The 13963-nt window shown below is 45.6% G+C and overlaps 1 protein-coding gene across 6 annotated transcripts in view; it reads left to right on the forward strand.

The window, feature by feature from the left end:
• The window catches only part of LOC121586596 (triple functional domain protein), a 97335-nt gene that overhangs the window by 69671 nt on the left and 13701 nt on the right, over nucleotides 1–13963 (forward strand). For all 6 annotated transcript variants that reach the window (XM_041903410.2, XM_041903411.2, XM_041903413.2 and 3 more), the window contains 15 exons: nucleotides 1688–1783; nucleotides 4049–4197; nucleotides 4485–4551; nucleotides 4673–4776; nucleotides 4874–4943; nucleotides 6290–6472; nucleotides 6770–6820; nucleotides 6945–7022; nucleotides 7249–7437; nucleotides 7605–7785; nucleotides 7944–8234; nucleotides 8335–8915; nucleotides 10032–10279; nucleotides 10430–10565; nucleotides 10821–10848. In XM_041903410.2, the coding sequence (XP_041759344.2) occupies nucleotides 1688–1783; nucleotides 4049–4197; nucleotides 4485–4551; nucleotides 4673–4776; nucleotides 4874–4943; nucleotides 6290–6472; nucleotides 6770–6820; nucleotides 6945–7022; nucleotides 7249–7437; nucleotides 7605–7785; nucleotides 7944–8234; nucleotides 8335–8915; nucleotides 10032–10279; nucleotides 10430–10565; nucleotides 10821–10848 (2452 nt within the window). The remainder of the gene's footprint in view (nucleotides 1–1687; nucleotides 1784–4048; nucleotides 4198–4484; nucleotides 4552–4672; nucleotides 4777–4873; nucleotides 4944–6289; nucleotides 6473–6769; nucleotides 6821–6944; nucleotides 7023–7248; nucleotides 7438–7604; nucleotides 7786–7943; nucleotides 8235–8334; nucleotides 8916–10031; nucleotides 10280–10429; nucleotides 10566–10820; nucleotides 10849–13963) is intronic.

The raw sequence follows: 13963 nt of genomic DNA on the forward strand, positions 1-13963 counted from the left end.
CAAATTTATCAACCCATGGAGGTCTGGATTTGGAGTCACCCTCAAAATAAAAGTGGAAAACCACACTACAGGCTGATCCAACTTTGATGTAATGTCCTTAAAACAAGTCAAAATGAGGCTCAGTAGTGTGTGTGGCCTCCACATGCCTGTATGACCTCCCTACAACGCCTGGGCATGCTCCTGATGAGGTGGCGGATGGTCTCCTGAGGGATCTCCTCCCAGACCTGGACTAAAGCATCCGCCAACTCCTGGACAGTCTGTGGTGCAACGTGGCGTTGGTGGATGGAGCGAAACATGTCCCAGATGTGCTCAATTGGATTCAGGTCTGGGGAACGGGCGGGCCAGTCCATAGCATCAATGCCTTCCTCTTGCAGGAACTGCTGACACACTCCAGCCACATGAGGTCTAGCATTGTCTCGCATTAGGAGGAACCCAGGGCCAACCGCACCAGCATATGGTCTCACAAGGGGTCTGAGGATCTAATCTCGGTACCTAATGGCAGTCAGGCTACCTCTGGCGAGCACATGGAGGGCTGTGCGGCCCTCCAAAGAAATGCCACCCCACACCATGACTGACCCACCGCCAAACCAGTCATGCTGGAGGATGTTGCAAGCAGCAGAACGTTCTCCACGGCGTCTCCAGACTCTGTCACGTCTGTCACATGTGCTCAGTGTGAACCTGCTTTCATCTGTGAAGAGCACAGGTCGCCAGTGGCGAATTTGCCAATCTTGGTGTTCTCTGGCAAATGCCAAACGTCCTGCACGGTGTTGAACTGTAAGCACAACCCCCACCTGTGGACGTCGGGCCCTCATACCACCCTCATGGAGTCTGTTTCTGACCGTTTGAGCAGACACATGCACATTTGTGGCCTGCTGGAAGTCATTTTGCAGGGCTCTGGCAGTGCTCCTCCTGCTCCTCCTTGCACAAAGGCGGAGGTAGCGGTCCTGCTGCTGGGTTGTTGCCCTCCTACGGCCTCCTCCACGTCTCCTGATGTACTGGCCTGTCTCCTGGTAGCGCCTCCATGCTCTGGACACTACGCTGACAGACACAGTAAACCTTCTTGCCACAGCTCGCATTGATGTGCCATTCTGGATGAGCTGCACTACCTGGGCCACTTGTGTGGGTTGTAGACTCCGTCTCATGCTACCACTAGAGTGAAAGCACCGCCAGCATTCAAAAGTGACCAAAACATCAGCCAGGAAGCATAGGAACTGAGAAGTGGTCTGTGGTCACCACCTGCAGAACCACTTCTTTATTGGGGGTGTCTTGCTAATTGCCTTTAATTTCCACCTGTTGTCTATTCCATTTGCACAACAGCATGTGAAATGTATTGTCAATCAGTGTTGCTTCCTAAGTGGACAGTTTGATTTCACAGAAGTGTGATTGACTTGGAGTTACATTGTGTTGTTTAAGTGTTCCCTTAATTTTTTTGAGCAGTGTATTCATTTTCTCTCTTGAAAGGGTGTTCTACAAGGGAGGGTTCAAATTAGGAAGAATCAATAATGTTAGTCTTGCCAGATTTTGGTTTCTTGGTTGATTGAAAGATTTGTTTATTGACAACTTTAAAGTTTTATTGATTGTTTGATGGATAACTGAACAGGAACAGTATTAAATGTAGCCTTTAGCCAGATCATGTAGTAAGACTACGCTGAGGGGAATGTTCTAAACCCCCCCCATCTCTGTCCAGAGCTCCTCCCGTCTCTCCGTCCGACCGTCCAGTTCTGAGACACCCAGTGCTGCGGAGCTGGTGAGCGCCATCGAGGAACTGGTCAAGAGCAAGATGGTGAGGACTAGGGCTGTGGTGGTCATGAAATCTTGTCGGCCGGTTAATGTCATGCAAAAGCCTGCCCGTCTCACGGTAATTGTCCATAATTAACATAAGCACATTTAGCATCTCCAGGCCTCCACGCTTACAAGCCGCATACCAGCTGCGGATGCGCCTTTGGAACATCTATATTTTAAAAAGTCTAATAAATCAATTTAATATACACAATCACAATATATCCATTATTTATTTTAGACAGGTCTAAAGAAACAATATGAAATGAAGAAAATGTATTTCAGAAGAACAGAATATGAGTTGGCCTACTGTATGTTATCTGGATATGCTCCATGCCATAGGCTGTAGGCTTGTTCATTTAGCAGACAAGACATGTGTATAAGTCCCGTGCCATTATTATATATTATATGATTTTATAGTAAGAAGAATATAATCAAACTTAGCTGAATAAAATTGAAAATATATTTTTCCCATTCTAGAGTGAGTGCGGGCGCATATGAAGTGGCTATGTTGAGCATAAAAGTGATCATTTGAAACGGGTCCTATTTAGAGTTATTTGGCAACTTTAGTTGTGAATGATACAAACCTTAGAATGTCTTAGAAATCAAAACATATATGGGCTGCATGGTGCGACTATAGCCTATTGATGATTTGAGAAAGTTGCAAAAAAAGGCTTGGGCTCTGTTCCTTGCCTCAGGCTGCACAGCTGTTCTCTCATCAAGAGATCATATATTCACCCATCAGACTATTCTCAGTTTAATCTTGTCTTTACTAATATGTAAAATTAGTTTAGATTTAGAATGGCCCGTTATCAAATGGGTAGGAACAAGGGCAGGGGAAAAAAGACGTCATCTTTCCCGACAGTCTGTTTTTCTCATTCATGCTGGGTAGGCTACTCCAGTTATTTCACTCCACACATCAACCGCTGTTTGAGGAGCATGCAGCCTATTCACTGCGCAACAGGTGAAATTATGCCCAAACTCTGTATGCAATGGGCTCTCAACCCTGTTCCTGCAGCCACCCAGTGCTTAATCTGGGAAACCAAGTGAAATCTGTTCGGGAACATCGATATTTCATTAAACTGTTGACAGCCCCTCTTTCTGCGTGCTTGAGAAAGGAATGAAGGAGAGAGGGGCGGAGATGGAAACGCATGGTGCTGAGATATACTGTAGCTAAAGGTAATGTGCCAGCCCATTAATTATGAAAATATAAAAGATTCCCTATTATTAGGCTGTTCAATGAACAGCATCACCTAGGCTTATACGTTCTCTCCCAGGCTCATGGATAGAACGTTTGTAGTGTAGCATAAGGTAACCCAGTCCATCCAGTATGCATAATAATACAGTCCACACTCAAAGGCCATTTACATTTACATTTTTAGTCATTTAGCAGACGCTCTTATCCAAAACAACTTACATGTGAGTGCATACATGTTTTTTTTTTGTTTTTTTTATACTGGCCCCCCGTGGGAATCGAACCCACAACCCTGGCGTTGCAAGCGCCATGCTCTACCAACTGAGCTATAGGCTAGACCAATTATGTACCATCTTAAATCCGTTTTTAAAAAATGTTTCTCTGCTGTGCGTAGTATGCAGTAGGCTAAGTATTGTATAACGGCAGAATCGTTATTTTAATTCAACTTTTTTGGGGGGGCTTGGGCTCATATATCAAAATAGACCTATGCATATGGGTGTTTTGAATTAATCATCAACTTAGAAAGCACTGTCCATCTTAGAAAGCGCTGTCCATTTAATTGTGTCAGGCTTTGAAACAACAGCCATAAAGACCATGTTTTCCACTCAGTGTCAACCTATTGTTGAACTTCTTTCTTCAAATTGATCAATCACAGTGAGGTGAGTTTTAAAAGCACATGCTGTTTTGATGATGTGTTTGATGTGATTTTCGATTGCATTTGCATTGATGTCAGGGTGGTTAGAGGGACAATAGAGCCCTCAGTACCAGGCCATTAGCGACCTGATGATCGTTAGGGATTTGATACTACCAACGCATGTCCAGAGTGCATTAGAGGAGATTACCGTGACTCAACGGTCATGTGGAATTTTACTGCGGTCATGAATCATGACTGCCGGTGTCGCGGAAATATGGTCACCGAAACAGCCCTAGTAAGGACACACACACACATACACACACATATACATGACTAAAATGTAAATGTACATTTCTATTACACACACGCATACAGGGAGGCGTTGTCTGGTTTACAATCTACCTCTTTCTTTCTCCCTCCCTCCCTCTCTCTCTCTCCAGGCTCTAGAGGACAGGCCTAGCTCTCTCTCAGTAGAACAGGTGGATAGCAGCTCTCCCTCCTTCAACCCCTCCGACAACTCCCTCCTCTCATCCTCCTCTCCCATCGATGAGATGGAGGAGCGCAAGACTGGCTTCCTCAAGAGACGACAGTACGTACTGGATTGATTGATTTATTGGGAAAAAAAGATGCACGGAGTACAACCCAGGCTATAACGCGTTAAAGCGATTCCACTTGTTTCCAACATGGATCACTAGCTCTTTTTCTGTCACTCACTCACTCTCTCATGCTCACTGTTAGTGTCCATATTAGGACAACCTCAGCCTCAGCAGCGTTTGACTGTAGCTATCCTAATATGGACACCGTACACTGAAACTCGTTTTATTCTTTGACACTCTTGTTTAAGACATGTTACTGACCCTCTCTCTCTGTGTGTAGTTATGTGTTGTTGGAGCTGGTGGAGACAGAGAGGGACTACGTCAGAGACCTGGGCCTGGTGGTGGAGGTGAGTCAAAACACATCACTTCCTCCCTCCCTCTGACCTCACTTCCTCTTCCTCTAGTGTTAGTTGATGTTCACGTGTGTGTGACGACGTGATTTTGCACCCCTGACTGTGTGTGTTTCAGAGCTATATGACTCGGATGAAGGAGGAAGGGGTACCAGACGATATGAAGGGGAAAGACAAGATAGTCTTTGGAAACATCCACCAGATCTACGACTGGCACAGAGAGTATGACACACACACACACACACACACACACACACACACACACACACACAATATAGTATGGATATGCCTTGCTGACCCTCTCGCTTTCTCTCTGTAGTTTCTTCATGGGAGAGTTAGAAAAGTGTCTTGAAGACCCTGATCGACTTGGACCGCTGTTTGTCAAACATGTGAGTGACTGACTGTTGCTGTGTGAGTGAGTGTGTGAGTGAGTGTTTGAGTGTGTATACACTTCTGTTCAAAAGTTTGGGGTCACTTAGAAATGTCCTTGTTTTCGAAAGAAAACCAGCAGTCCTGTGTTCCAATGGCACGTTGTGTTTGCTAAATCAAGTTTATCATTTTAAAAGCTAATTTATCATTAGAAAACCGTTTTGCAATTATGTTAGCACAGCTGAAAACTGTTGTGCTGATTAAAGAAGCAATAAAACTGGCCTTCTTGAGACTAGTTGAGTATCTGGAGCATCAGCAATTGTGGGTTCGATTACAGGATCAAAATGGCCAGAAACAAATAACTTTCTTCTGAAACTCGTCAGTCTATTCTTGTTCTGAGAAATGAAGGCTATTCCATGCGAGAAACGTCAACAGTGAAGCGGCGACTCTGGGATGCTGACCTTCTAGGCAGAGTTGCAAAGAAAAAGCCATGTCAAACTGCCCATCTGAATCTTTTCTTTTTATTGGCCAGTCTGAGATATGGCTTTTTCTTTGCAACTCTGCCTAGAAGGTCAGCATCCCGGAGTCGCCTCTTCACTGTTGACGTTGAGACTGGTGTTTTGCGGGTACTATTTAATGAAGCTGCCAGTTGAGGACCTGTGAGGCGTCTGTTTCTCAAACTAGACACTAATGTATTTGTCCTCTTGCTCAGCAAGGCCAAATCCTCTTTCTATTTTGGTTAGAGACAGTTTGCGCTGTTCTGTAAAGGGAGTAGTACACAGCGTTGTACGAGATCTTCAGTTTCTTGGCAATTTCTCGCATGGAATAGCCTTCATTTCTCAGAACAAGAATAGACTGACGAGTTTCAGAAGAAAGTTATTTGTTTCTGGCCATTTTGAGCCTGTAATCGAACCCACAATTGCTGATGCTCTAGATACTAAACTAGTCTCAAGAAGGCCAGTTTTATTGCTTCTTTAATCAGCACAACAGTTTTCAGCTGTGCTAACATAATTGCAAAAGGGTTTTCTAATGATCAATTAGCATTTTAAAATGATAAACTTGGATTAGCAAACACAACGTGCCATTGGAACACATGACTGATGGTTGCTGATAATGGGCCTCTGTACGCCTATGTAGATATTCCATTAAAAAAAATTTCCAGCTACAATAGCCATTTACAACATTAACAATGTCTACACTGTATTTCTGATCAATTTAATGTTATTTTAATGGACAAAAAAATTGCTTTTCTTTCGAAAACAAGGACATTTCTAAGTGACCCCAAACATTTGAACGGTAGTGTATATCTACAGTACCCTAACCCTCTGTGTGTGTGTGTGTGTGTGTGTGTGTGTTCTGTCTCCAGGAGCGAAGGCTCCACATGTACATAGTGTACTGTCAGAACAAGCCCAAGTCAGAACACATCGTGTCAGAGTACATCGACACCTACTTTGAGGACCTGAAACAACGTCTAGGTCACCGTCTCCAGATCACTGACCTCCTCATCAAACCTGTCCAGAGAATCATGAAGTACCAGCTACTGCTCAAGGTAGGTAGAGTGGGTGTGTCTGTGTCTGTTTTCATCATCGTCTTGTGTTCTAATTGTAAGTCGCTCTGGATAAGAGCGTCTGCTAAATGATTAAAATGGATGTCAATGTTTTGTGAGGGAACTAAGTGCTGTACATGATCATGGTCTTAGTTGTCCAGCAGGGGTTTTCTTAGCTGGGGGCCCAGTATCATTTATTTTTATTTTTTACCATGTTGCCTTATAATTGGGTAATCATTGTCTTTCACACAAGTCACCTTTTTGTAATATCAAATTAATTTTGTCTTGTTTTGTTCGTAGGACTTCCTAAAATTCTCTAAAAAGGCAGGGTTGGATTCAGTAGAGTTGGAGGTGAGGAGGAGAGGACACTGTCTTTCCTCTAGTGTTTTAATCTAGTTTTATACATTTTTATACTATATTTTATTTCCTAAACAACGTGGGTTTTTAACCCATTCGATGTGTGTGTGCCCTACAGAAAGGAGTTGAGATCATGTGCATCGTACCAAAGAGATGCAACGATATGATGAACGTGGGGCGACTCCAAGGATTTGACGTAAGATAACCCTGACATTAAATAGTTATCCAACAAAACAGAATATCAAACATTTAAAGACTGAAGAATAGATTGTCAGATCAGTCAACCCACCAATGTCAGATCATCTTGTTTTCTCTCCTTCTCTTTCCTCTGCCTCCCTTATCGTTTCCATTCTTCACCTCTCTTTCTAAATTTTGCTCCTCACTTTTGTTTCCTTCCTTCTCTCTCTCTTTCTTTTCTTCAGGGTAAGATTGTGGCCCAGGGTCGTCTGCTGCTCCAGGACACCTTCATGGTATCAGACCCCGAGGGAGGAGGTGGGAGGATGAGGGAGAGGAGGGTCTTCCTCTTTGAACAGATAGTCATCTTCAGTGATCTACTGGACAAGAAGAGAGGCTTCTCCATGCCGGGCTTCCTATACAAGAACAGCATCAAGGTATCGTCTATAGATCCTATGGTGGAAATGTGTATTTAATTCCAAACAACAACACAGTTTCTCTCCTTTTCTTCATTTTTATATATATGCAAGCTGTGAGTGCTGTATCCATCCCTTCATTTCTTGATAAAGGTGTGTTGAAACTCTCTCTCTGTCTCCATCTCCAGATCGGTTGTCTGGGGTTGGAGGACAGTGTGGACGGTGACCCCTGTAAGTTTGTGTTGACCTCTCGGGTGACCAATAGCAGCATAGAATCCTTTGTCCTCCACTCCTCCCACCTGGGAGTGCGTCAGGTTTGGACCCTTCAGATCAGCCAGATACTGGAGAGCCAACGCAACTTCCTCAACGGTACACGCACCCACGCACATGAACCCTTTGCGTAACTCATTCCAAAATAGTCCATGTTGGAATGTTGTGGTTTGTGATGTAGCCAAAATAAATACTGCAAAGGTTAATATTTTGTTCAATCTCTGTCCCTTTCTTTCTCACTATCTCTCTCTCTCCAGCTCTGACCTCCCCTATAGAGTACCAGAGGAACCATGTAGGGGCTAGCGACGGACCATGTCTACCCAGCAGCAGCACTCCGTCAGTGGGGAGCATCATGCCCAGTGTGGCCCCTGCTGGTGGTCTACAGGGTGCGCCTCTCACTGGTCCCCTCGTTGGAGGTGGTCCCCAGGGCGGAGCTGTTTCGTCCATGAGGCCATCCAGGATCCCTCAGCCCTCACGCCTGCCCCAGCCCCTACGACACCCACACCACCCTGGGGCCGCAGACCCAGACGGCCCCAACAAGATGTCAGGTAGATATCTCCCAGTATTACAGAGGGTGTGTGTGTGTTGAAATTTCGCTGGTTAAGACGTTTCCCTCCCTCCACTCAGTTTTGCTCACTTGTGATTCAGGTTCCTCCCCTCGTCTCCCCCCTCATCCCTCGCTCCCTCCCTCCGTCTCAGCAAACCCGGGGTTGCAGGCTCCAGCAGGGGGGGTGAGGGACACCAGGGAGGCCCAGCGTGGGGTGAGGGTCCAGGGGGGCAGCCCCCAGGGCAAGCGCCCCTTCTCGGCTTCAGCCGAACAGACCCCTCCCGTCCCCCCAATTCCCCGGGCCAGTGTGGCATCCCTCCCTGTGCCCGTGCTTCTCTCCACCCCCACCAAGCCTCGCCCGGGCACCGTCTCCCCCATGGCCTCCCCCCTGGCCACTCCCGCCTTTGGGAAAGACGCCCTCCTGCCTCCCCCTCCCAGCCCTGGCCTGAAGTCTGGCTCTGGCTCCTTCTGGAGCTCCATGCCTGGTTCCCCAGCCAGTAGGCCCGGCTCCTTCACCTTCCCAGGGGAGACAGGAGAGACCATGGGGAGGCAGAACCAAAACACGTCCCAGACCTCCTCTCAGTCCGGGACAGGCTCCCACAGACACTCCAACCACAGCAAAGAGGCGGACCGCATGAGTACGTGCTCGTCCACCAGCGAGCAGTCCACCCAGAGCAACGGGGTAAGAGATGTACCCGCTGCCCAGGCTTCTGTGCGGCCTAGTCCTGCTCCTGCTCCTGGTTGACTAACCCAGCACCCACGGGAGACCTGTCCTGTCTGCCTGTGTCCTGCTGTATCCCACTGGAGATGGCTCTACTTAACTGCTACTACATGTTCTACTACTACTCTACTACTAGTAGTACTCTTATACTACTACTACTACTACTACGCGTCTAACGAATTGACAACTGTACTAAACTACTCTACAACGCACCGCTCTAACCAAGCTTTACCTGCACTCCAAGTAGTAATCCACTACAACTGTAGTACTTAGAAGTACTCTACTATTACTACTACGTGTCTCTTGTCGCTATGTCTCTAACAACGCTTCACCGCTTTTTAAGCTCTAATGACAAATCTACTAAACTCTACTGAATACTTTTTCTACTCTTTTTGTTGTTGTTGCTATCAAGGCTTTTATAACTATTCAATCTTTAACAACGACTCTCATTTCTGCTATTTAACTCTAACAAAGCTTCTTCCAGCTTGATTACTTCTCTCTCTAACTCATCTCGTCTTTGTGTCGGAGCAAGACCACTGAAACTGAAACTCATCCCTCCTTTTAACACCTCCACCTGAGTGTGTACGTCTTCTCGCTTCTGCTTCACTCCATCTGATTCACTCGTTCTCCGAAGGAGGAGTGAGGAGTGGTGCCCAGCCCTTTTTCTTATTTCTTTGTCTCTCACAGAGGTGTATACGTTATCTTGATAACTTTAACTCTTCCACTGGAGACAGTGTGTTAAACTGGAGAATGGATGGCTAACAACAGCACTCACATGAATGGACGATTATCTAAAGCTCTACTCAAATAGTATTGATCTTTTCCTCTTCTCTCTGCTGCTTTTTGTCCGTCCTCTTCCCTCTCTACCTAAACAGCATTGTGAGTGTGAGGTGTGTGTGTCGTTTGGGGCGCCATGATAGAATCTGTGTGTTTGGCCTGTTACTGACAAGATGCATGGCATCTTAGGGGATTGATCTACGTATGTGTGGGGGAGTGTGTGTGAGTGAGTTTCTTGCAAGTTATTCAATATACTTACACCCCCCCCACCACCACCCACCTCCCTCCCACCATCTGCAGAGTGAAAGCAGCAGCAGCAGTAGTATGTCGACCATGTTGGTGACCCAGGACTACGTGGCCCTAAAGGAGGATGAGATCAGTGTGTCCCAGGGAGAGGTGGTTCAGATCCTGGCCTCTAACCAACAGAACATGTTCCTGGTGTTCCGTGCCGCTACAGAACAGGGCCCCGCCGCCGAGGGCTGGATCCCCGGCTACATTCTAGGACACACCTCTGCCATCATCCCCGACTGCCCAGACGGAACCATCAAGTAAGAGACTGTGGGAAGGATTTTAGTGTGACACCACACAAAATATTGTTAGCCTAAAACTAGGAATTGTATGGTAAAATGAGATATGTTATTGATTAGTAGTATATCATATCATATACCTTTCAACTTTGTCCCTATTTGTGTAAACAGGAAGTCCTCATCCTGGCACACCACCCTGCGCATCCGCAAGAAGTCTGAGAAGAAAGAGGAGGGAAAGAAAGAGGGCAAGCTGGAAAACGGTTACAGGAAGTCCAGAGATGGGCTAGCCAATAAGGTTTCTGTAAAGGTAATTCATCATCAATCCTTTTGTCCAATCCTTATTGACCACTAGCCCTACCCGTGATGCCTAGGCAGACCTACTTATGTAGATCGGAGAGGCTTGGATAGGTATAAGCAATATGGTGGAAATTGATCCTAGCCTATCAGAGAGCTAGGTGGCGCTATTTTTGATGTATTGCTAGTAACCAACCAAGAATATCAGAACTACACAAAACGTACTTCTGTGATGTCTGATGTTTGGTTTTCTGTCTGGTTTTTTCAGCTTCTAAATCCCAACTATATCTATGATGGTAAGTCTCTCATTGTGGAAAGGTGCGGTGTTAATTGAGTGAGAGGGGAAATGGTTGCATATCCTAGAGCCGACGGGTGTCTATGAGCAGGGGTAGTGAGAGAGAGCTTTCAATTTTGTGTAGATGAGGGATATACATTTTTAAATATAGTATACATCTAATTTAATTTTTTATTGACCTATCATGATGGAAAGATCCCCAACCCTATATCCAGGACACCCACCTGAGTGACCCATACACCAAAGAGAAGTTCCTCTTTTATGGACCTGCTGTGAGTATGCAGCCTAAACAGAGATATAAATGCGGTCAGAGACCTACTTGAGCAGCACCGCCCCCTCAAGATTCTGAGCCTGCCTGGCAGGGTTGGTCCTACAAAGCCAGAGCCCCCTGATGGGAGAGCATTTATATACAAGGAAATTCTCAAAGCTGCTAATGAGAACCTTGACGACCTTTTACCTAGCCGGTGGGGATTCCGGTGGGGTACCCCCACCCAGGTAGTGGCAGTGCTGGCAACACTGGCTGCAGTAACCCATGGGGAGGGGGTCACACTCGGACAATCAGAGAGGGGGTTTATCATTGTGGCCCAGGTGGCACAAAATAATCAAAGGTCTGACTGCACGGAGATGCTTGGGAAAAATGGTTACAACGGGGGGGACCAGAGTGTTTGTGTCTCAGGTGAAGAGGGTGGATCTGATCTCCATCACCTAGGACTTGACATAGATTAAGTAGATTAATCAAATCTGACATTGTTGTCAGTTTCTGCTCAATCTTGCATGCTTTCTCAATCAGCTGTAACTGTATGTGCACTCGTAAATCAGGTCCTTTCTTGAGTTCGGCTCTGGGATATAACAACCGTTGAGTATCAGATTTTATGGTGGATTGTGGAGGAGGGGGGATGAGTGTGTTGGAGTATGTGAGTATGTGCGTGTGTGTTTGTCCTGCATCTGTTGTGGGGGGGGGTGGGGATGTTGGGGGGGGGGGGTATGGGATGGACCACGGTAATTATTTGCTAGGATAATAATTGCTTGTCAATAAATTAAATGTAATACAATGGCAATCTGGGTTATATGTTAAAATCCTACGTATGAACTGCCGACATTATTACGCATATTAATTGATAATGATGGAAAATAAGATATGCAAGATATTTGAATAGATATATATTTTTTAATAGTTATATATAGAGGTGACAGCTGTTTTCGATGGATGGGTCCTGGCCTCTCGGGGCCCTAGGGATCCGGAGGGATGTGGGTGGGATGCTGATCACTGAGATGACGGCTCAACTTGGGATGGGGAGGGGCTTTAGCGGGGGAATTAGTGGAGAACAATTGAAGGGATACTTAGTAGCAATGCAAATATCATGGTACAGCTATATGGACAGAAGAACAATATTTACATGGCTCAAAGAGAAGGAATATAATATCTATTGTTTACAGGAAACTCATTCAACAATTCTAGATGAAGTTGCGTGGAAAAAGGAATGGGCGGGCTAAATATACTTCTCCCATGGGCAAAGAAATTCAAAAGGGGTGATGATATTAATTAATAGTAATTTCGATCCGAATGTGCAAATTGTCCAAATAGATACGCAAGGTAGATGTATTATTTTAAATATGTTATTGGACAATAAACAGATATGGCTCATTAACATTTACGGACCAAATAATGATGATCCACACTTCTTTGACAATATATATAATAAATTATCAACCCTGCAAGCAATTCAAGACTATTATTATGGTGGGGGATTATAATACTGTTTTAAATAGCTCAATGGACCATAAAGGAAATCACACCACAAACAATCACCCACATGCTCTTAAGGAAATCGTGAATGTCATGGATACATTAGAACTAGTAGATACAGTGGGGAGAACAAGTATTTGATACACTGCTGATTTTGCAGGTTTTCCTACTTACAAACCATGTAGAGGTCTGTAATTTTTATCATAGGTACACTTCAACTGTGAGAGACGGAATCTAAAACAAAAATCCAGAAAATCACATTGTATGATTTTTAAGTAATTAATTTGCATTTTATTGCATGACATAAGTATTTGATCACCTACCAACCAGTAAGAATTCCGGCTCTCACAGACCTGTTAGTTTTTCTTTAAGAAGCCCTCCTGTTCTCCACTCATTACCTGTATTAACTGCACCTGTTTGAACTCGTTACCTGTATAAACGACACCTGTCCACACACTCAATCAAACAGACTCCAACCTCTCCACAATGGCCAAAACCAGAGAGCTGTGTAGGGACATCAGGGATAAAATTGTAGACCTGCACAAGGCTGGGATGGGCTACAGGACAATAGGCAAGCAGCTTGGTGAGAAGGCAACAACTGTTGGCGCAATTATTAGAAAATGGAAGAAGTTCAAGATGACGGTCAATCACCCTCGGTCTGGGGCTCCATGCAAGATCTCACCTCGTGGGGCATCAATGATCATGAGGAAGGTGAGGGATCAGCCCAGAACTACACGGCAGGACCTGGTCAATGACCTGAAGAGAGCTGGGACCACAGTCTCAAAGAAAACCATTAGTTACACATTACGCCGTCATAGATTAAAATCCTGCAGCGCACGCAAGGTCCCCCTGCTCAAGCCAGCGCATGTCCAGGCCCGTCTGAAGTTTGCCAATGACCATCTGGATGATCCAGAGGAGGAATGGGAGAAGGTCATGTGGTCTGATGAGACAAAAATATAGCTTTTTGGTCTAAACTCCACTCGCCGTGTTTGGAGGAAGAAGAAGGATGAGTACAACCCCAAGAACACCATCCCAACCGTGAAGCATGGAGGTGGAAACATCATTCTTTGGGGATGCTTTTCTGCAAAGGGGACAGGACGACTGCACCGTATTGAGGGGAGGATGGATGGGGCCATGTATCGCGAGATCTTGGCCATCAACCTCCTTCCCTCAGTAAGAGCATTGAAGATGGGTCGTGGCTGGGTCTTCCAGCATGACAACGACCCGAAACACACAGCCAGGGCAACTGGAGTGGCTCTGTAAGAAGCATCTCAAGGTCCTGGAGTGGCCTAGCCAGTCTCCAGACCTGAGCCCAATAGAAAATCTTTGGAGGGAGCTGAACACGAAACCTGAAGGATCTGGAGAAGGT

Source organism: Coregonus clupeaformis, chromosome 17 (genome assembly GCF_020615455.1).
Source record: "Coregonus clupeaformis isolate EN_2021a chromosome 17, ASM2061545v1, whole genome shotgun sequence".
NCBI lineage: Eukaryota > Metazoa > Chordata > Actinopteri > Salmoniformes > Salmonidae > Coregonus > Coregonus clupeaformis.